Genomic DNA, 22266 nt, shown 5'->3' with positions numbered 1-22266 from the left:
TTTCTCCCCCTCCCTTCTCTCTCAAATGAAATAGATAAATAAATCTTTTAAAAAATAAAGCGAGACGTTATTTGGAAGAGAAGCAGCGGCAGCGGTCCCGCGGTGGGCCCTGCCGCCGGGGGTCGCCTCAGCGCAGACACCCCCCCCACCCCCCACCCCCCCGCCCCGGCGGAAAGGGCGGGGTTCGGGGGCTGCTAGTGACCGCCCGGCGGCTTTTCGGCGCGGTCACCGCGGCCACGCGAGGACCGTGGCGCGCAACACGCCGGCCGAGGCGGGTCGCCTCGAAGACGCCCGTCAGCGTGAGGCGAGTCGCCCGATTCCCTCCTCAAACGCAGCTGGCCGCCCCGCCCCGCCCCGCCTCCCCGCCCCGCGCGGCTCCCCGCGGACCCCACCTCCGCACCGGAAACGCTCGCCGCGGGAAAAGCCCCGCTTTCCTCCGGGAACGGACGTCGGTCGGCTTTCCGAGGAAGTGCGGCCGCGCACGCCCGTCGCCGGTTGCCCCTCGGACTGAGGGACCGGAGGGCGGACCGCGGGCAAGTCCCGGCCTCCACCTCATTCCGCTGCGACGAGGACGTGTCCGCCGTCGGTCGGACCTCCCGCAGGCCGTCGTGAGTCGCTCGTGCGCGCGACGGCGCTGGCGGCTGGAGGAACCTCCTCCTGGCTTCTCGGCGGCTGGGCGCCGTTCCCGTGGCCCCGCGGGGTGGGAAGCCCGGAGGCGGCCGGCCTCCCCGGGGCTCGGAGGAGCCGTCCCCGGAGGCAAGGACGTCAGTCGGTGGGACAGAAAGGACCCGCACGTGGAGGAGGGTCTCTGGCCATTCTAGAGACTAAGGAGGTTTCGCTATTACATGAAACCCTCCTGGTTTGTATAAAACCAGAGCCCAGGCCTGCAGTGTATTATGTGTTCCGCGCGACCGCTACGAAATTGAACGCATTCTAACTTCAAAAAAATCATGGGAAAAGGCACCTGAAAGAATCAAACATCAGAGTGCAAATCAGAATAATGCCAACTGCCACTGACAAGGATTTCTGAGAAGGCGACGGACCGAAAGTGTCAGAGATCTTTGTACACATAAATTACTAAAATTTTGTCGCACGCCAAAAATATGTTTGCCAATCAAAAAAAAAGGTATAATTGTTATTCATTAACAACTCTCCAGTGTTGTCATTGCTCTCTAGTGCTCTCTAGGGCTCTCTAGTGTTGGTCATTGTCATTTCTTTATTTGACAATCTAAGGGGAAAAAAGACACTGCCCCTGACTAAATAGTCAGGTATTATTGCATGTTTTAAAACTCCTTGCAGCACACCAGCTGAAAATCGCTGTTTTGTAGGGGTCTCAAACAAGACTTTTGTCTTTGAGGAGCTTACAATCTAATTGAATAACCTCATATTATAGCCTGCTAAAATGAGATTATTCCGGCACAACTCTTGCCCAAAGTCATGAGTTAATCATTGTTAATCAGACAAATGCTAGGAGGTAGGAAAAGTGTGGATCAGGACAGAATCAGGAGTCCCAGAAGCTCAACTTTTAAGACATAAGAATGGCCAAAAGTGCCAATTCTACAAATGCCAAGTAGGAAAAAAATGGACAAATAAGCACTAAGTTTGTCCTTAGTTGTATAAGGTTGGTGAGAGCCAGAGCCAGAGGGAATCAGTTTCATGAAGTCTGTAAACAAAAGCTTAAACACTGGGGCAGCAATGGTTTTTCAAATAACTGAGGAATTAAATGTCTGTAAAAAAAGTTTTAGGACAGTCTTGGTAAGGATCAGATAAAATAACACAGATTAATCAGGCACATTAGGAGATCTGTGGGTTGTACCTTGAGAAAAATATGCTACAGCAAAAAAAGATGAGGAAGAGAAAAATCTGCCCTTATTAGTACAGAGACTGCGCTTGCCTCAACACTGTTACCCCCAAACTGGTGGGAAGTTTTTTGTCTTGATCTGAAGCCAGCTCCTCCTCTTCTGCAACTGGCACCAGAAACCATGAACATACACACACAGGATTTCCTCACTGAGTGATGTGAAGAGAAGGGGCTGATGTGGATGGAAAACAGGGTTCACTGGCTGCCCAGGGACCCAAGCCCCATGGAATGAAGAGACAAGGTATGGAAATGCAAGGTGGCAGGTAGCTGTACACTCTAAGATTGGAGCCCTCCAGAATATTATTAGATTGATGTTAGGTGTTGAAGTCATCTCCTTATTGTATGGATCACTCATTTCAGCATTTAGTTTACAAAAAGAAAGGAAGGCTGACTTGAAACTGGCTTATCACTAGCTACTGGGAAAGGAAAATCCAAACACATATTTATTTTTCTTTTCAGCTGCAGGAAGTTATGCAAAGTGCTTGTGCACTAACATTCACACAAGCTCAGAGGTCACTCTTTGGTGTGGAGCTGCTGATGTCTGATAAGTGTTGAGCTCTGACTGAAAGCTTCCCCACAGTCATTACACTTGTAAGGCTTCTCTCCGGTGTGAGTTCTCTGGTGAATAGCAAGGGAAGAGCTCCGACCGAAGCCCTTTCCACACTCTCTGCATGCATGCGGCTTTTCTCCAGTGTGGACTCTCTGATGTTCAGTGAGGGATGAACCTCGACTGAACACCTTCCCACAGTCCCTGCACTCATAGGGTTTCTCTCCAGTGTGTGTTCTCTGATGTTCAATGAGGGATGAGACCCAGCTGAAAGTTTTTCCACATTCACTGCACTCATAGGGGTTCTCTCCTGTATGTATTCGTTCATGCTGAATTATGGTTGAACGGTCGCTGAAGGCTTTCCCACATTCTTTACATTTGTAAGGTTTTTCTTGCGTGTGAGTTCGCTGATGTTGACTAAGGTTAGTGCTTCGGCTGAAGGTTTTTCCACATTTACTACATTCATACGGCTTTTCTCCAGTGTGGATCCTCTGATGTAGACCAAGGTGGGTGCTCCGGCTGAAAGCTTTCCCACACTCACTGCATTCATAAGGTTTCTCTCCAGTGTGAGTTCTTTGATGTTCAATCAGGTGTGTACTTCGGCTAAAAGTTTTGCCACATTGCTTGCATTCAAAAGGTTTTTCTCCACCATGAATTCTACTGTGGATAAAAAGTTCTGATTGGTAATTAAAGGCTTTCCTGCATTCATTGAACTTACAAGGTTTCTTTTGTGGGATGATTTTGTGGTGTTTAATTAAGTCTGAATTATCTTTGGAGTTTTTCCTGGATGTGGGTAATCTAGGTCCCTTTGGAATCTTTTGCTGTGTATTAAGTTTTGATCTGAGACTAAGTTCACTGGATGCTGGGCCTCTCTCCCCAGTGATAACCTCCTCGAGAGCCACTGACAATCTTCTGACAGCTGTTTTCTCAGAAGATTTCTTCAGTGCAGGACATGTTTTTTTCCTTGACAGCTGGCCCTCAGTTCCATAGGCTTCTGCATTTGTAGGACCTCGAGTAGTACTCCTATGAGATTTTCCATTGCTGACCCTGAGAATTGTATTTCTTCAGAAATAGCTTGACTGCTGTTGATGCTCTGCTTCAGTTCAAATCTTCCTATATCTGAAAGACATTTACAGTGCAGATGTCACCTCTGTCTAGTGTGGAGAGCAAAGAAAATAAAGCAGAAAAAAGACAACTAATTTGTTCTTTATGCACACTAGCAAATTTACATGGGGAGAAAATAAAGTGAGGCAGTGGAAGAGAAGTGAGCAAGGCCAGAAGAGATACCAGGCAGGTTTTTTGTTTGTTTTTACGGTGGACATGGAGACAGAGACATCAAGAAATATGGGAATGTGATTAGGTAATACTGAAAGCTCCTCTCACCCCCCACAAAATTGAAATGAGCAGGAATTACAGCTGATGAGCTAAGTTGGGGATCAGAAAGTACAGTGAACCCACGGGCATGACAGCTACAAGCTCATAGCAGGATTTGAGATCTGCTGAGTGAGCAGTTGATCTGGTTTCATAAGTCTTGCCCTTCTCATAGATGGGGAACCTCCCAGATGTGGAGGTGAACCCTGGAGGACATTTTCCAAGAAGCCATGCTTGGAGAACCTCAAGAACAATGTCACAATGCTATCCGTGTCCATCTTTGCCAAGAGCAGCCTTTTAGCTGGAAACAGGGAACACAAAAGCCCTACCATGGGGTTGACTGAGGAGTCAAAATTCCTGATTTATTTAGAACCTTGCAAAAAATCCAGCTGCAGACTTTAGGGGAACTGGCCCTCCTGCTGGGTTGGCCAGCCTACATTTTTACAGCCCAGATGCTATGCTAGCCCATCCTCAGGATACTTCTTTTATTACAGCAGTCCTCAAGGCAGCAGTGCCACCTCCTAGGGGGAGTGTTGGGAATTTGTGAGAGTTTTTTTTGTTGTTATGTTGATACAATGGTGGCCAGGGATGATAGACATTCCTGCAAAAAAAGGAACATTCCTTATCTCACCAGACTTTTCAAAAAAGCTGTTACCCAAAACTACAACCTAACACTGAGGCTAGAACCCAATACTACTTGAGGTGTAAATACAAGATACTTTGCACAGCTTTGCAATATATTGGAAAATCAAGGAAACATACTTTTAAAAAAATGTTATTAGAACATGCTCACCATTTCAGTAAAATCAAGCCATTCATGGTATTAGATTCACAAATATGACATTCAGGTATCAGTCTGCATTTCTAGCTGTTGTATTCACAGTGATTCTATGAATAGGTATGAGTGTCAATTTCATTTAATCATTTACATGTTGAAATACATATCCTGTCATAAATTACTTTCCTTTTTCTTTCTCCTATGTCTCTATGTAGTTACTATGGTTTACAAATTTTATTTCAGAATTGTAAGGGGGATGGTAGGTCTGAAGGGTAAGGAAATACTTCTCTAGTGCAGTGAAACTGAAGTACTGACAGTTACCAAGGGGTGAATGGTGCATCTCTTTGTAGGTAATTTGAAAAGCTTCTAAAGCCTCCAAAGCAAAAGTCTTTGTCCCCAAATGGAGTCTGTGAAGATCTGAGAACATCCACGCTGCCATAAAGGTGATGGGAGAACAATGGGGATTTTGCACATGGTGGAATATTACATTTTTACATATTACATTGCATCCTGGAGAAGAGACTGTTGAGGAAATGTGGAGGCAAAGGGAAACCAGGAAGATCTGAAATCAGAAGATCTTTGAGAATTCGTACACTAGAACCATTAAACCAGAAGGTACCTAAAAGTAGGCAGAATATCCTGAACAGAGAGAGAACTATGACAGAGTTCATACGAGATAGTCAGTATTAAGTTTAAGATTCACTTTCATGCTTATTAATATCTTGATGATTGCTAAAATGTGCCAATTTGATATAAGATCATCTACAATTCAATTAATGTATATGCACTGTACAGTGTAAGAGTCCCAAAATGCAGTTGTTTTTGCATTTCAAAAAATCTCATGACATGGATAACTGTATCATGTAGTGTGTGTCTGTGCATGTGACATATATGACAGACACACAGAAACCCCACTGGGGAAAGCATCTAACTTGGAGGTGCAGCCTCTGGCAAAGGGACTTCTTTGGGCGTATTGTTTTGCACCTGTCTTTTCTAAGCACTTTACAAATCCAGACTCATAATGTGCAATGATGAGAAGGTACTATTATTATTCCTTCCCATAACACAAATCAAAAACTGGGATATAGCAGGTACACCCAAGGCCAAGTGGTAAGTCCTGGACTGAAACTCACCTCACAGCACTTACTGCTTCTCAACAGGCAGAGGAAGAACATTTGAGTCACACTTTCCATTCCCGAAGCCCCTAAATGGCTAAGAAACTAAATTCCTCTAACCCCAGGACAACAGTCCAACCTTGACTCCACAGTGCAATGGAGGCTCAGGGTAGAGGGACTACCCTGAGAGGTTACAGTGAGTCCCAAACATGATGAAGCCCTATCCATGTAACCTAAGGATTAAATGTGCCCCCCACTCCCCCACTAAAGTGCCATCACAGTGTAAGTGGTAACCTTGGCATGAATCAGTGAAACATCAGAAAGAGGCCTCATAGTGCAAACATTTACCAAGTAATCTGGATTTGGGGCATAGCTCTGTTAATAGTTACATAAAAACATGGAGGAAATAGCCAATCTGCTTTTATGTCCCCTCAACTGTAAAAAGATGTGTGACTTGATGATCTGATCCAAAGCTATGGTTCCTACAGTTTAATTTAGATCCCAACTCTGAGTCACATACTGTCTACCTAGACTTGAGATGAGACTAGAATGAACAGACTCAAATATGCAGAGTCACATGAGAGCCACGGTCTGTGTTTCAGATGAAACCACTCAAGAAACAGGCCAATAGGGCTGTGTTCTTCAATGGCCTAGGAAAGAGTAGAGTGAGGGAGTGTGGAGGACATTAAGAGCAGTCAGCAGGCAAATTGGAAATAGTCCTGTACTAGGCAAAATTTGGCAGACTCACCTAGAAAGGGAAGTTCTACAAAAAGAGAAATGTGTCTCTGCTCAGCAAGATGGCACAACTTTCAGAAAAGAAGGAAGATCCCTTAATATATGTGGGTTATAGATCTAATGCTGAATTAGTTACCTTTCTGTCTTCCTCCTCCTGGCTTTCTTTCTAGTGAAAGGCAAAGCTGGGAATAGGTCTTATCCCAACTCTTCCCAGATACAGAGAAAAGGACAATAGACATTTATTTATGTCTGGGTAAGTCCCTAGTTCTTCAATGATAAAAGGTAAAGGGGATGGAGCTGTGCCAAGTCCAAACTCTCTAGGTGAGCTGAGGCATATATCCAGCCTCCTTGTCAATCTCCTCACATTGGGTGTGTGTTCACAGTGGGTATGGTTTTCTCCTGAGAGTCAAAACAGAAGGAAACTGACTCTTCCACCACCATAGGGCTGTTGATCCCCCGACACCTTTCTAAGTCACTCACCTTTCTAAAAACCTGGTCCCACACTGCAAAATGGCACTGCTGGTGCTTGCTTGTCTTTCTTAACAAAGCTTCTGTGGATGCTACAAGTTAAATGATGGCAGACAACAAGGAATCTCATATACAACAAAAGGAGATTATATTATTGCTGTGCTTACTGCAAATGAATTACTTTAAAATTGTAATGAGGTAAGTTTAGGAAAGACGCTTGCAGAGGATCTGGGAGGCTCCCTTCAGCAGATGCTGCTCCACTGTTGGACACAGGCATTCTTTTCCTGGAAGTGGAGGGTGCACATGAAACGGGGACGGGAGGCCTGGCTGATGTGACAAACATCTCAGGTGAGCCCCCAGATATGTTTCAGTGATGCCAGGTGATCACGATCTCCACAAGCTTAGGGCTATACCCTTCTCCAGGTTTCCCCCAGGGTTCCTCTACCATGGTGTGAAACATTGCCTCTCCTTCCCTTCCCCCCCTTTCTTTGTCACACTTCCTTATCTGCAACACCTTACTGCTCTACGAACTCTGTGTCCCTACCCAAGCTCTGAAGTCCAGTGGTCACCAAGCACTGGGGCATCAGGAAACGCCACCTGCTCTTAAGTGACTAACTTTCCAGCCTGAACAGTGATGGCCAACTCCTGTGTTCATCTGAAACTCCTTTGCCCACACCACTTCCTCTTATAAAGAATTCCTGATCTGGGAAGAACTCTCCCTTTTTTCTACTCCCTTCAACATGAAGAAATCATGTCGTTCAGAAGGAAGCAGGTTCTTGAAGGTTAGGGAGCAGCTCTTCTCCGGACTGCCAGCTTCCTGTGGCCTTTGCACAGAGGAATCGGCCCTTGGAGAGAGATGACCACACTCCCAGGTCTAGCAAAGACGGGCTTCAGACAAGTGTTCATGGAAATGGGCTCAAACTCACGACAAATGCACAGAATTTGATGTACAGAAGTTTTCAACACCTCCACCAAGTAACACCTACTATAGTCAAGTACCGACCCTCATCATCAGAACCATAAAATAAAGGTTCTGTAGCTTCAGGTGAGGTGCTTTATCTCTGTGCCTCAGTTTCCTCATCTGCATCTCGGGATGATGATGGTACATTTCAGGAGGTTAGGGCGAGGATTTGACGAGGTAGTGCAGGTAAAAACTCTGCGGACAGTGCCTGGCAAACGGCCCAGTGAAGCAGCCATCCTGGCCCTGCTGGAGGGGTGAGGAACGCATCTCCCCGGGACGCCCAGGTCCAGCACCCGCGTTGGTGGGGCAGGTACCCGGCCGAGCCCACCCACGAGGCCAGCACCGCGCGCGGAGACACCCCGCCCACCTGCAAAGGCGACCCGGGCCGATCCGCAGACACATCCCCCGGGGCAATCGCCCGCCTCCTCAGGGAGCCCGGTGTCCCCGCAAGACCACTTCCCAGAGCCCCAGCCCCGCTGCAGAGTCTCGCTCGCCCCACTCACCCGCCGCCTTCCGCCCAGCATCGGATCAGTCACCGGGGGACCCGCGCTCTCCCGGAACCCGAGTGCTCGGGACGTGGGGAAGCCGGAAGCGTTAGCAGAAAACCCTTGCACGGACCGGTTTCTCCTGCGCTCGCCGAGCTTCCCGGGGTCCCGGCCGCTCTTCTCACTCTTCATTCAGACCCCTCGTCCTTCCTGTGCGGTGCACCGGGCAGGTCCACGCCGACCAGCCGCCGGTACTAATGCCCCAGGCGAAGACGCCCAGTTACAGAACCGAGACCGTGGGGGGCGTGGCACGTACGCCCGCGGCGCATGCGCGGAGAGCGGCTTTCGCGCGTTACCGAAATTCGGAGCTCGTCCTCGGAACCCCCGGGGGCGAACGCTGCAGAGCCCAGCTATCAGCCACGCTTTATAGGCAGCTTTAAGTAGCGTGCCCCGAGAGCTAGTCAAAATGGGTGTGGACAACAAAAGGATCCGCCTTGCCGGTTTTTGTGAGGCTTAAAAAATACCCTGGTGTGCAGCGGTCGTCAACGTTGCTGTTTAATGATCAGGCCTGCATTCCGCTGCAAGTCTCACGTTTGCGCGTCTTCACAGCTTTACCTGCCGGCGAGGGTCATTTCTTGGCCCTCTGCTATCTTCTCAGATAAAATTGAGTTTCTTGTCCTTTGCGAAACTCCTAAGGGAGGAGTGACTACAGACAGACATTTGGGGGAAGTTAAATTGGAGAGATTCAAACTTTGCATTCGGTGGGCAATATTTATGTGGCTTCTGATCGCTTCTGTGTGGAGTGAAGGTGCAATGCCATATTTGTGGGAGGTGCAAAATGCAACTGCATCTGTCTGGGTGGTTCCTGAATGTACGGGAAACACAGGAGCCTTTGGTGTGCAGAGGCTTCCAGAACCCTAGTGCCGGAAATCAGCCCCAAAGCACACTGGTTCTTGTGGGAACGGATCCAGACGCATTCAATTGGAAGTGGGATTCTGAAAGCCTGGCTCCCTCGCATGCAAAGAACCACGTCTTGGAGATGGGATGGGATGGGCCAGGACATTTCCACCTGAGGCAGGAGTGCTAACCCCATGCCCCCAGGTTCTTTTTTTTTTTTTTTAACTGAAAGCTTTTCCTTTTTTTTTTTCATTTATTTTATTTTTTTATTTTTAGAGAGGGAAGGGAGGGAGAAAGAGAGAGAGAGAGAAACATCAATGTGCGGTTGCTGGGGGTCATGGCCTGCAACCCAGGCATGTACCCTGACTGGGAGTCGAACCTGCGATACTTTGGTTCGCAGCCTGCGCTCAATCCACTAAGCTACGCCAGCCAGGGCCGCCCCCAGGTTCTTATCCAGTGACCGGTTCCTCGGGCCTAGTTCTGAGGCGCATCCTCGGTTCCCTCTGCTCTTCCTCACCAGCCTGGACAGCCTTGGAAGAGGCCGGGTCTGAGGCTGCGGAAAGCAAAGACTCGAGGCACCACTATAACCAGTCGGTTCTCAGGAGGTTGGGGATGAAGAGCGATTTAAAAAGGCTGGAAAAAGAGATGGGAGGGGAGGAGGGGGAAAGATGAGGAAAACTGAAACGTCCTCCTTTTGGAAACACAAAGTGTGATGATGGAGCTGGACCTCAGTGAGGGGGCCTCTGTGTGCACGCAGAGCGCAGCTGGAGCGCGGGGACCGTCCTTCGTTGCGGGTTTTGTAGCAAATCCGCTGCTAAATTGTATTCAACAGCTGAGCTGAATCTCCTTCTAGAGCTTACATATGTAACCTTTCTTAAGGAAAGCCTTCCCAAAATTCGCCTAAGGATCAGTCTGCCATGCAAGTGTGTTGCACAAGTCCCATGTCCTCCCCTTCCATGCAAAGACCTCACCTTCTGCTAGAAAAATTAAGACATGTCTGATGAATTAAGACTCACTGACTGTGGCACATTGCCTTTGGGTATAAAACGCCCTTTCCCAGATTCCTGTCACGGGAACGATTGAAATACTGAGTCAGGGACACCTTCTCCTTCAGTTGTCTCCTACCCTATTTCATGGAGAAGGAGGTGATAAATTCCACATTTACTTCCATTAAAGGGATTTAAAAATTATTGTCCATGTACTATACCTCGGTTGATTGTGCACTACAAGCAACTGCAAATATAACACAATCTAGAAGAAGTATTTTTAACACAGATTTGGGGTCACAGGGAATAACATCAATTTTCAGTGTGTATAACTATTTGGTACAGAGAAGTATGACAGGAACATAGCACAACAGGCTTACAGTCCATAGCATGTAAAAACGCTATCCCTGTAGACAAGGGTGTTTTACAAAAGGATCTGAAAACTGTATTTATTGAGTAAAGTATTTGCCGTGTCAAAACCCAGCACTTTTAGATTTTCAGCTCTTCACTCTTACAGCTGAACTGCTTGGCAGTTGGGGAAAGCTCTACCACACACCATGATGATGTCACATTCTAGTGATAAGCACAATGGTAGGGAGTCATTTGACCAATACTGTGGTATGGTCTTTAGTTGAAATAGCCTATCCAGAAATATGTAAATACTGTATCATTCATTTTGCAATTTTGGCCAATTATGTGTTGATGGTGGAGATGACTGCTCAGTGGATTGTTTTTTTTTTTTCTTTAGAAATATGAATTTCCCCCTCCTTCTCTGCTGAAAGATTATACTTCCCATTCCAGCTGAAGATAGTACTATGGTCTATGTAGAAAATCACAAGGAACTTAAAAACAAACAAAACACCTAGAACTAATAAGTATGCTCAGCAAAGTCACAGGATACAAGATCAAAATGCAAAAATCAATTGTATTTCTATACGAGCAATAAACACATGGGCACCAGAACTAAAATATAGTACCACTTACATTGAGAGAGAGAGAGAGAATAAATATTAGATGCAAATCTACTGGAACCTATTCAAACTGAAAACTACAAAATGCTGATGAAAGAAGTCAAAGACTTAGATAAATAGGGAAGTATTCTGTGTTCATTGATCTAAAGATTCAGTGTAGGAAAGGTGTCAACTCTTTTCAAAATGACATAAGTTTAACACAATTCCCATAAAAACCCAGGTGTGATTTTTTTGTAGAAATAGACATAAGTATTCCAAAATGGAAAGACAAATGGGTTAGAATAACTAAAATGACTCTGAAAAAGAGAGAGTGAAAAAAAATCACCTATGACTTCAAAACTTATACAGACACAGTAATAAAGACTGTGCATTAGTGACCCAGTGATAGGCTTATAAGTCGATGAAACAGTGTAGAGAACCCAGAAATCACTATGTACAAGAACACTAAGTTGTTTCTGACAAAAGTTTCAAAGCAATTCAGTAGAGTAAGAAAAGTCTTAGTCTTTTCAAAAAAGTGGTAGTTGAACAATTGGATATCCATAGGCAAGAAAAACATATTATTTAAAAGCTAACGGAAATGGTTCATAAATGTAAGTAAAACAGAAAACTTTTAGAAAACAAGCTTAGACAATCTGGGGACCTGGGGCTTGGTGGAGAGTTCTTAGACATGACACCAAAAACACAATCCATAAAAGACAATTTTGACTAATTGGATTTCATCAAAATTAAAAACTTGCTCTGCAAAGGACCTCGTTAAGAAGATAAAAAGGCAAGCTACAGACTGGCAGAAAATATTTGCAAACAATATATGTGATAATGGACTCATACTAAAATATACAAAGAACTCTCAAGACTCAACATTAAAACAACAATCAATCCAATTAGAAAGTGAGCAAAAGGGATGAAGAGACATTCCACTAAACAGGATATACAAAAGGGAAACAAGTGCATGAAATGATGTTCAATATCACTAATCATTCAGAAGATGTAAATTAAAACCATGATGAGCTTTCATCACACACCTGTTAGAAGAGATAAATTAAGAAATAATGACACTGCCAATGGCACAACGATGCAGAGACACTGTAACTGTCACACCTTGTAAATGCTACAGCCACTCTGCAGAAAGTACACTTATCATACAATCCAGCATTTATCCCAGAACAATGAAAAGGTATTCCCACACCAAAACCTGCACATTGCTATTCATAGAAGCTTTGTAATAGCCCAAACCTGGAAACAACTGAAGAGTTCCTCAACAGGAGAATGATTAAGCACTATGGTACATCTACACTGTGGAATACTACTCAGTGGTTAAAAACAGAATTATTCATACAGGCAACAGCTGACATGGATCTCAAGGACATTGTGCTAAATGAAAAAGAACAACCAATCTTTTAAAAATATTTTTTTATAATTAAGGTAGTCATCTAATGCAAATCTTTTTTTAAGCTCTTTTTATCTATCTTTAGAGAGAGGAAGGGAGGGAGAAGAATATCAATCAGCTGCCTCTCACATGCCCCCAACTGGGGACTTGGTTGCAACCCAGGCATGTGCCCTGACCAGGAATGGAACTCACAACCTTCCCATTCAGAGACTAGGGCCCAACCCACTGAGCCACACCAGCCAGAGCAGACAGCCAGTCTTAAAGGTCACAGTCATAAGCCTACATTCCTAAAGATAAAAGGTTAATGACCTTGTAAATGGGTCCTGTCCAGCGTCTGCACAGAGGCAGCTGCTAAGAAACAAGTGTCGGTGTTCAGGGACTTCCTGAAAGTTCTGCTCTCTGAGTATAAGAAACGGGAAAAGGAGGTCCTATTATTATTGTTCTTGTTATTACTCTAAATGGCCCCAAACAACATCCAGTAGAAATTGTGGTCACCATGTAATAATTGGAGCAATACATCTAGTTTACTCTCTGTATTCCAGGGGCACCTGCCTTGTGAAAATTGCGCCCTTGCAAGCAAATTAAAATGCCCTCTTTTATCCAACAGATTGTCTGTAAGACTTATGACAGGAAACACACGAGGCGGTTAATTCATCTGTTCCCCCAGGCGCAGAGTGGCTGGGCGACCCCTCAGATGCTGCCCAAGAGGGTCCCCCCAGGTCTACTCTGCGCAACAAACGTCTCCTGGGAGAGAAACCCCCGATTTTGGACTTTTTGTCGGGTTGGAAAAGCGCAGGCCCAGAGGTGAGGGCCTGGGACGTCTGCTCGTGGAAGCGCGGGTCTCCGACCTGCGCGGGAGAGAGGGGCGGGAAAGGAAGAAAAGAAAAAGAGAGTCACGAAAGGTTTTCTCTTGGGCCTTTCACCCGCGTCTCCTCTCCCGACGCGCATCCACCCCGGAATGAAGGCAGCACCCTCCGAGCGCGGAGCCCCATCGGGACAGGGGACAGGACTCACTTTCCACGTCCCCTCCTGTCGTCCTTCCAGCCGAGCAGGGACCCCCTGGGGGGAAGAACTTTCAGCGAAAAGTGAAGGTCTACGTGGGTCAGGAAGAGGCGTCCCTCCCTGACGTCCAAAAAAGAAGGAAGGGGGGCGGGAAGACGCGCACCCAGGCCAGAGACTCCACGCAGATTAAAAGGAGAGTCAGCGTCGCGCTCCCCTGGACCCCGCGAACTGCCCTCGCGCGCGGGGACCAGCTGCAAGGCGATGGGTGTCGTTTCCGGAATAAGTGCGCTTTAAGTTGTCTTCCATATTTCTGAAGAAGAAAGTGGAATGAATCCATACAACGAACTGTGAAAACAAAGTGCACATATTAGGTTTGACTGAAACTGGCTACGAACGAAAAAGTTAAAAAGGGGAAAAACAAAACTGGCTACAGAAATAACATGCCGACTGTCTGTGATCGTTTACTATAAAACAATAAAATGCTTTTTTTCTAAAAATTTTTAAAATTAGAAAACATACCATTTTAAAGGGGGAAATAGACGACTGACTAACTTGGATACAGTCACTATGGAGAAATCAAATAGCCGGTTTTTACACAAACACCACAAGGTCTCGTTTAGTTTGCGGCTCCATAGTTGGCGAACCCAGAGTCAACTGTGTGACTGACGTTCTGAAAGTTTCAAAGCCAAGTAACTTTTAAAGATCACTAAAACGGTTCCTTTTAAAAAGAATGAAGTCGGCCCAGATGGAATCCGATTCTTTCGAGAAAGGTCGCCGGCAAATGAGTTCCCTTCAAAACCCACTCTTGTCCAAAAGCGGGTGCGGAAGCCTCCCACTCGGCTCCGCTCGCGGAGCTCCGGGCCCGCTGCGCCAGGTGGGGCCGCGAGCGGAGAGACAAGGCGGGCTCAGGTGGGCTGAGCTCGGGACCAGCGGCGCTCGCGGGGGCTCGGGTTCCGCGTGGGCAGATGAGACGTCCCGAGGCCCCGCCTGACTCGGGCGAGCAGCGGGAGGGCGCCCGGATTCCGCGCGGGAGGCGAGCCTGGGTGAGGCCGGAGGTGGCTGCGCCCGGAGCGGCCCTCGGGACAGGTGACTGGCACCTGGCGGCCGCAGAAAGGCGAGGGCGGCAGGAAAGAAGCAGCAGCAACTCGGGCGTCCAGTGCCCCCGGCGGCTGTGCCACGACCGCCCTCGGGCTGCGCGGGCGCCCCCACGGGCCTGCGTCCGGGCTCCCTCCGACTCCGGGACCCCGCGCCCGCTGACGCCAGCTCTCCGAGTCCCGGCGACCTCGGCCCCTCGGTCCCGGGCCTGTGCTCCGCGACCGCCCTCGAAATCCTCTCCTCGCCGGGGCTCCCGACTTGGGCCTCAAACAGCAGAGCCTACGGGGTCCCGCGTGACCCTGTTCGCACTCGGCGCTGACTTAGGGTCGCGGGGCCTGTGGGTGTCCAGCGCCCCGAGACCCTCGCACTTTCCTCGCGCCCGGATCCCAACCGTCGCCGAACTCGGCGCGCCTGGACCCGGTGGGGTCGGCGGATGTCGGAGAGCGCGGAGGCCGAAGCCGCCCTCGGAGCCCCCGAGCCGCCCCTCCGCCCTTCATGGGCAGCTACCTGGGCCCACCGCGACCCCCGCCGCCCCCGGCAGAGGCGCGCGCAGACCTGGCCGGGACGCCGGTGGCCCGCCGGCCCTGCCAGGCCCTTCACCAGGTCCACCGGGTGCAGCACGTCCACCGCGCCCACCCCGCCCCTCGGCTCCGGCCTGCGGCAAGGCCGAGGACCTGGGACCCTGCCGACCCCGCCTCGTGGGTGGTGAGTGAGGCCTGGAAGCGCTTCCCCATGAGGCGGCCCCAGAATTCCGTCGTGGGGCCCCTCGCCTCGGACTGGTGGGACAGTTACCTAAAGCGGACTCTCTGGTCGCTTCGCCACCCCAGGGCCGTGTGGAGCCCGGTGACCGTCACAATCACTCCTCGGAGAGGGCTCCCCGCCAAGTCCCCGGCGCAGGCCGTCAGCCTAGCGGGGCCCTCGCCTTCCGAGAAGCCCCCGGACCCACGTGCAAGGGAGACAGTGCTCAGGGCCCTGAGAGAGAGCGAGAAAGGGAGGCTGCGGCTGGAAGCAACCCCGTCCCCGCCTCCCGAAAGGCTGGGCGGTAAGCGGAGGAGTCCGGACGCCAGACCGTCCGCCTTCAAGCCTCTGACGGGAAGCGGAGACCTCGCCTCCTTCGTGCCGAGTCTTGGGCCTCTGAGGAGAAGCCTGGGCCCCTGGAACTCAGACCACAGCCTGCGGAGGAGGCCCGCTTCCTCCCCCGCGAGCTCCTCGGCCAGCTCCCACGCAGGCCGGCCCCTCCGTCCCAAAAGAAATGCAATTACGAGCTCTTACAGCTCCTCCAGAGATCTCTCCGAGCCCTGGAAGAGAAACGTTCTCTGTTCATCCTTCCAGATGCCCGAGTGGCTGGTGAAAAAGAAAACCGGCCAGCAGGATCACTCTGCGGCCCCACTGGCGTCAGAGGAGTCCCGAGCAGCGCCTGGCAGCGGCGGGCAGCAAAAGGAGGCTCTTCCACGGCCGCGCTCTCGCCCTGGGACCCCGCTGTCCCTGAGCCCACCTCCCCAGCTTGGTGATGCAGTCCCTGCTGAGGACCTGGCCTTGGGGATGAAAGCTGGACTCCAGTGGGGCAGCAAAACCAGACAGGGTACAACAGAGGCCACCACAGGGCCTCCCCTATCTGTCACCCTGGAGTGTGCAGGCACAGCTCCAACCCGGGGCACACATCTTCAGGTGGCATCTCCAGGCCCACTGGCCTCCCCGCAGCGGAGGGGAGAGGAAACCAGCGAGGCCCACTCATCTCTGAAGACAGCCAGCCTGCTGGCCTCACCCCTGTGCTCACCGACAGAACCCCTTCCAGGTCCCTCTTGGGACGAAAAGCCCGCAGCCGCCGTCACCCTTATGACCCCTGCTTCTCCCGCATCACCTGTCCCTGTCACCACACGGCCACCTCCGACCAGGCAGGCCGACAGGTCTGCCAGGCCCCCAGACCCACCCACAGAGACCTCTGCATTGCCCTCCACACGGAGGACTTTGTTTGCAACGGGGAGGAAACCAGCTCGCCGTCTTTCTGCGTCTGCACCTCCTGCTGCAGCTTCTGCTGACCCCTCATGGAAACCCGTTCGGGGGCCCCCACCCACCAGTGAGACTGGGGACGCCTTACCGCCCAGGATCTCGGTCACAGCTGCGGCACGTTCACCTGGAGGCATCTCGGTGCCCACCTTCGAGCCCATCTTTGGCGGCACGGAACCGCTCGAAAGTGTGCCCGTGACAGCGCCCTCTTTCAAGCAGGCCTCCCCTCCAGCTCCTCCTGCTTGCACCCACTTCTGCCAGGACCTGGTCAAGGCTGCGTCTGTGGCCACATCCACCCCCCCAAGGAGCACATCCAAAGACTCTTCTTTCAAGCCACCTCTGGATCTGGATGTCGCGGATGTGACTGGTGCTGAGGGCGACACTTACTCTGTCCCTTCCACTTCTCACACTTTTCCCCCTGGGGCTTCCCGTGGCTTCGGGGCCAGCTCCTGCCCAGGCACAGGCTCCAGTGTCCCACCTCCCCAGCATCCCACCATGCCTGCGGCACACACAGCCAGCATCTGTAGCCGGCTTCCTCCCAGTGCTGCCCAGACATCCCCTGGTGAAAGCACTGCCAACTTTAAGCGCAAGGGCAGCCCTCTGTGGGCCTCCGCCCTCATAACCTCAGGCCAGCCCACACTGTTATCTGGCATCTCCAATCCGACCTCAGCAGTCACAGCTCCTTTGGGGTCAAGCTCAAAGCCACCTTCCCCCCTATCCCCGGGAGCCACCCCTCAGCCTGCACTGGGGGCTGCAGGTGAGCAAAAGCAAGGGGCCCCCCAACCAGCCCTTGGCCCAGGCTTCGATAGTTCTGTTTTTAGAAACTCGGCTGTGGCATCCCCCACCCCAGGCCCAGCTCAGCCAGCCCTCAGCAGCCCCACTCAGTCAGCCTTTGTGGTGTTGACACCCTCAGTCCACGCCTTCCACGCCCCTGCCAGCATCCAGCCAGATGCAGGCAGCACCCCAGCAGGTTTCCCCCTCGGCCCAGCGGGCGCCACTGGCTTTGGAGGTATCACCGAGACCCGCCAGAGTGCGGCTCGTGTCTCAGTGTTTGGCAGCACAGCCCCACGACCATTTGCCTTTGGGGGATTAGTGACCCCTATGGACTGTGGGGAGTCTGGAGTCCCAAACATGAGCTCTAAGGCTGGGGTGCTGTCCATTAGAGCAATGCCAAGTGGGACCACTCACGCTGTCACACCGTTTGGAAACGGCTGGAGTCAGAACACCCAGGGCCTGACCAGCCAGAGCACCCCTTTTGCCTCGGGGAGGGCCAGCATTTCTGCAAGGAAGACTATGCTTGGGGGTCCCCCCATGGCCCCCTTAGCTCAGAGCATCCCTGTCCCTAGGCCAGTTAAGACGGGCAGTAGCTTTGGGAATCCTTCTCCACCTGCCAAGGGCTCCGTTGGGAGAGGGTCTTTTAAATCATCAGCCCCTTCATTTTCCATTGGTGCAAAACCAAAAACCCCCAAGAGTCGAGAACAAGGGCACTCCCGAAGGCATCATACCCACAAGAAATAGCCCGAGTCCCTCGTTGTCACCCTGACTCGGACCTCAGTGCTGTCCGGAAGAGCCTCAGTATCTTCTAATCTTGTAAAGCAAAAGTACCCAGATTTAAGGCTAGAGCTTTATGCTCACCTGTGGCTCCTCCTCTAAATGCTGGAAAGTGGGCACCAAGATGTCTAGTGGTGATGGCAGAAAAAAACCGGGTGGGAGATCGGGACTTGAACAGAAACTTCCCCTCCGGCACACCGCTCTCTGCCTCAGGTGTGGGCTCAGTCAGAGCGCTGCCTCCAGCTTGCCCCAGGGAACAGACGTGCCAGGAAGGCAGCAGGTACGGCCCCACCCCTCACCCCTTGCATCTTTGGGAGGAAGAATGGATTTTAAGTCTTAGCTTTTATTTGGTTCTAAGAAGTGGCTCCCTTTCTCTGGTTCCTGACAATGCTGAGTCCTCATTCTTCCTGTGTTGTTCCTCAGTGGGTTCTCGGCGGAGTTCTGATGTAATCTGACCTGGAACCAGCGTTTCCTTGAGGACCAGCGGTCAGTCCTGAGGGTGTGGTGCCACTTCCTCCGACCAAACTGTTTTCCCTGTTTTCCAGGAGAGGTGGCATTCCAGACCCATCCTTCTCTCTGCCAGATTAGCTCCCAAGAGATTGGTGAGTGAAGACTCAGCCTGTCAGATCCACGGGTCACTCCTCATCCAGAACAGGGGAGCTCTGGGCCAGCGTGCCTCCAGGCTGGGAGCGGGCAGGTGGGCCTTGCCTGCTTGTCACGTCTTCACTCACCATTCTCCAGGGTGCATGCAGAGACTCCTCTTCCCTGTGTCTAACGGGATGGCCCGGTTGCTTTCAGGGGAGCTGGAGAAGGAATGACTTGCAGGAGTGGTGCTCTGAGGATAGAACCAGACTTACCTATGCGACGTAAGCCTGGGGCCTAGCTGATGGGATGAGTCAAGTTGCAACACAGTGTGGCTACAAATGCCAATTTTCAAGCTGTTGGGCCTTAAGGGAGGACTTGTCAGGAGGAAGAAGGGCCAGAGCAGGGGCAGGCAGGGTGGTGCAATCTTGCTTCTTCTCCCTACAGCTTACGCTGTGTTACCCCCAGTAGCAGCAAGAAATGCTCAGTTAGGGAAACAAAGCTTACACCTCCTTTTCCTTTTAATTTGCACCTCAAGTTACTCCTCCACATTCACATTTCTCCCGGGCGGGTGGGACAGGCAGGGCAGGAGGCCTCTTGGGCCTGAGAACAGGGTGGGGAAGCAAGGGCAAATACCAAGGCTCTGGAAGCAGTGGCAGGCCTGCGAATGAGCTGTAACACATTGTTTAGCACTTCTTAGCATCCTGAAGGGAAAAAAGGACAAGAACAACTCCCTGAAGACATCTATCTCTCCTGTTTTGCTTTATGGATACCTTTGAAGAGGCCTAATTAGAAAATGAGCCTTAAATTGGTTAATAAAATGAAAATTGTCAAAATAATGTAGATGTCAATGATGTAGAAAGGACTGGGAAACGCAGGCCAATGCAGAGGCAGAAAGATGTTGAGAAACTTGCCCAAGCCCACCCAAGTAGTGAAGGTGAGACTCTGGATTTCAACCCAAATGGCTCCAAAGTCTGGGCTTCTTCCTCTCATATGACCAGTTACCAGATTGGAACTCTAACCCAGGTCTCTGTGACTCTTAAGTATTCATGCTGTTTGCTCCAGCAAAATAAATGGGTGATACTATGTCATATAATTTAATCACATAGTCATGTTTCCATAACCACACACCTCCTGCCACCTTCACCAGATTCTGTCTGTTAGAAGAAAGTCACAGCTTGTGCCAGACACTCAAGGGATGAGATCACACAAGGGCATGACTAATGGTGGGGTGGTGGTTGTGGGGACCCTATGAAGAGTCTGCTTGTTAGGCTGGTTTCTGATCAGTTCATCTCCACCCTCTGACACCTGTGTGCCGTGTCCTACAGTGCCAACATTCTGGGAAATGAAAGAGAAAAAACTAGGCTGGGGTGAGTAGGCATTGCCCATTCAATAGAAGGCACCCAGAAAGGATTTGCTGAATAATTTTATTTTACATGGGATATATTACATATTTTAAAATATTACTTTTTGTTTAATCTTACACTAATGTGCTTGTTCCCATTACAACAAATACTCTTTGAAACTATAATTCTGAAAAGTCCACGTATTTTGCCCAAGTGGAAGATACTCAGGGACCATGAGCTTCACGTCTGCTTTGTGTTCACAAATACTAAAGGCATTAAGCTCACAGATATTTGTTACAATGAACTAAAGATTATAGTTTGTTTTTATATTCCAAGTATTTTTCTTAATAATGCTGAGATGAACATCTCTCTATGAAAATCTTTATGCACATCTGTGTTTCCAAAGGATTGAAACTGAAAAGTGAAATCATTGGGTTAATATGGAGAAACACCTTTAGACTCTTGTTATATATTTCTTTCCAAGTTGTTGGTCTTCGTGTCCCTGCCCAGGGTTATGAGGAGCAAATGAAATGACCTTGACCAATGAAAGATCTTTTTTTCATCTGGAAAGCTTGTCATCTTTTCTATGTTTTCTTTTGACTTGTCTTTCTTTTTCTTATTGAGTTATAGAAGGTTTTTGTTGCTGTTGCTGTTCTCACTGTGAGGATTTTGTATTGCTATATCTTCTCCCACTTAGAAACTTGCATTTCACCCAAATAATGATGTCTTCAGATGATCACACGTTTTTAGCTTTTCTAACTTTCTACTGAAGAATAATATACATTCAGGAAAGTACCCTGAACATCAGGGTAAAGCTCACTGAATTTTCTCACACTGAACACATCAGTGTAACCAGCACCTAAGAAACACCAAATACCCCAAAGGCCCCCTTGTGCAGAGTGATACTTACATTAATCAATGTAAACTTTCAGATTTTTTCTAATACTTCTTCACTCTTTTCAATCATCTGGGCTGTTTTGGGCTTCTTTCCTCAGGACAGTACTTTCTAGCTTCCTTCCATTGTAATCAGAGAAGACGTATTAGTTCAACCTTTTAAAAATTTACTGAGACTTGTATGGCTTCATATAAGTTCTGTTCTGGAGACCGTTTCCTGTGGACTTGAGAAGAATGTGTATTTGACTGTTGTTGGGTGTAGTGTTCTACATATATCAATGGATTTTGTTGACTTAAAGTATTGTTCAAGTTCTCCATTTCCTTTTAAGCCTTCTTTGCGAATGTTCTGTCGGTCATTTAATTTTGTTAATGTTCACTTCATATACATTTGGGACTCTGTGGTATGATGTGTCTGTTGTGCCTCCTTGATGAGTTGATCCTTTATCAACATATACTATCTTTCTTTGTGTTTTGTCGCAGTTTTGACTTAAAGTCTATTTTGTCTAATATTATTATAGCCACCCCAGCTATTGGTTGCTATTTGCATGGAATATCTTTCTCCATCTTTTTGCTATCATTTTAATCGTGACTTAGATCTAAATATCTCATGGACAGCACATCATCAGATCATTTAACATTGTTTATTGAACCAATTTCCGTCTTTTGATTGGAAAATGTAATCCGTTTACAGTTAAAGTACCAATGAGGAAGAATTTACTTGTGCCATTTTGCTTTTTGTTTTATGTATTTCTTATATCATCTTTGTGTCTAATTTCTTTCATTACTGCTCTCTTTGATGTCTAGTTGATTTTTTGTAGTGTAGTATTTTGATAATTTTCTCATTCCTGTTGTTCGTACCTTTTTCTTTAAAATATTTTTTTATTTATTCTTAGAGGGGAAGGAAGGGAGGGAGAGAAACATGGATTGGTTGCCTCACGCACCTCCACTGGGGACCAGCTGCAATCCAGGCCTGTGCCTTGACCAGAATCACCAGAGACCTTTTGCTTTGCAGGAGGATGCCACAGGAGCCAGGGCCTGTTGTGTGTATTTTTAGATATTTTTTAGTGGTTAATTAGAGTTTGTAGCAATTACAAATAACATCCTGAATTTAAAACAATATAGTTTGAGTTGATAGAAACTTACCAACTTAGCTTCAATAGAATACAAAAACTCTGCTCCTCTGCATGTATGTGTCTTTAAGTTTGTTGTTGCCACAAATTGTTTTAT

General features: G+C 48.8%; 1 protein-coding gene across 1 annotated transcript; it reads left to right on the top strand.

The window, feature by feature from the left end:
* The first annotated feature begins 15154 nt into the window (after positions 1 to 15154).
* POM121L2 (POM121 transmembrane nucleoporin like 2) lies at positions 15155 to 18184 on the top strand. The gene has a single exon (XM_045850661.1). The coding sequence runs from the start codon at positions 15155 to 15157 to the stop codon at positions 18182 to 18184; it is 3030 nt and encodes a 1009-aa protein (XP_045706617.1).
* The last annotated feature ends 4082 nt before the right edge of the window (positions 18185 to 22266 follow it).

Source organism: Phyllostomus hastatus, unplaced genomic scaffold, assembly GCF_019186645.2.
Source record: "Phyllostomus hastatus isolate PE091 unplaced genomic scaffold, TTU_PhHast_1.1 phas_contig_840, whole genome shotgun sequence".
Taxonomy (NCBI): Eukaryota; Metazoa; Chordata; class Mammalia; order Chiroptera; family Phyllostomidae; genus Phyllostomus; species Phyllostomus hastatus.
The sequence above is the reverse complement of the archived record's forward strand: the minus strand, read 5'-3'. Positions and strand labels throughout refer to the sequence as shown.

Coding starts and splice junctions, on each gene's coding strand:
- POM121L2 (XM_045850661.1), top strand. CDS start 15,155: ATGGGCAGCTACCTGGGCCCACCGCGACCCCCGCCGCCCCCGGCAGAG.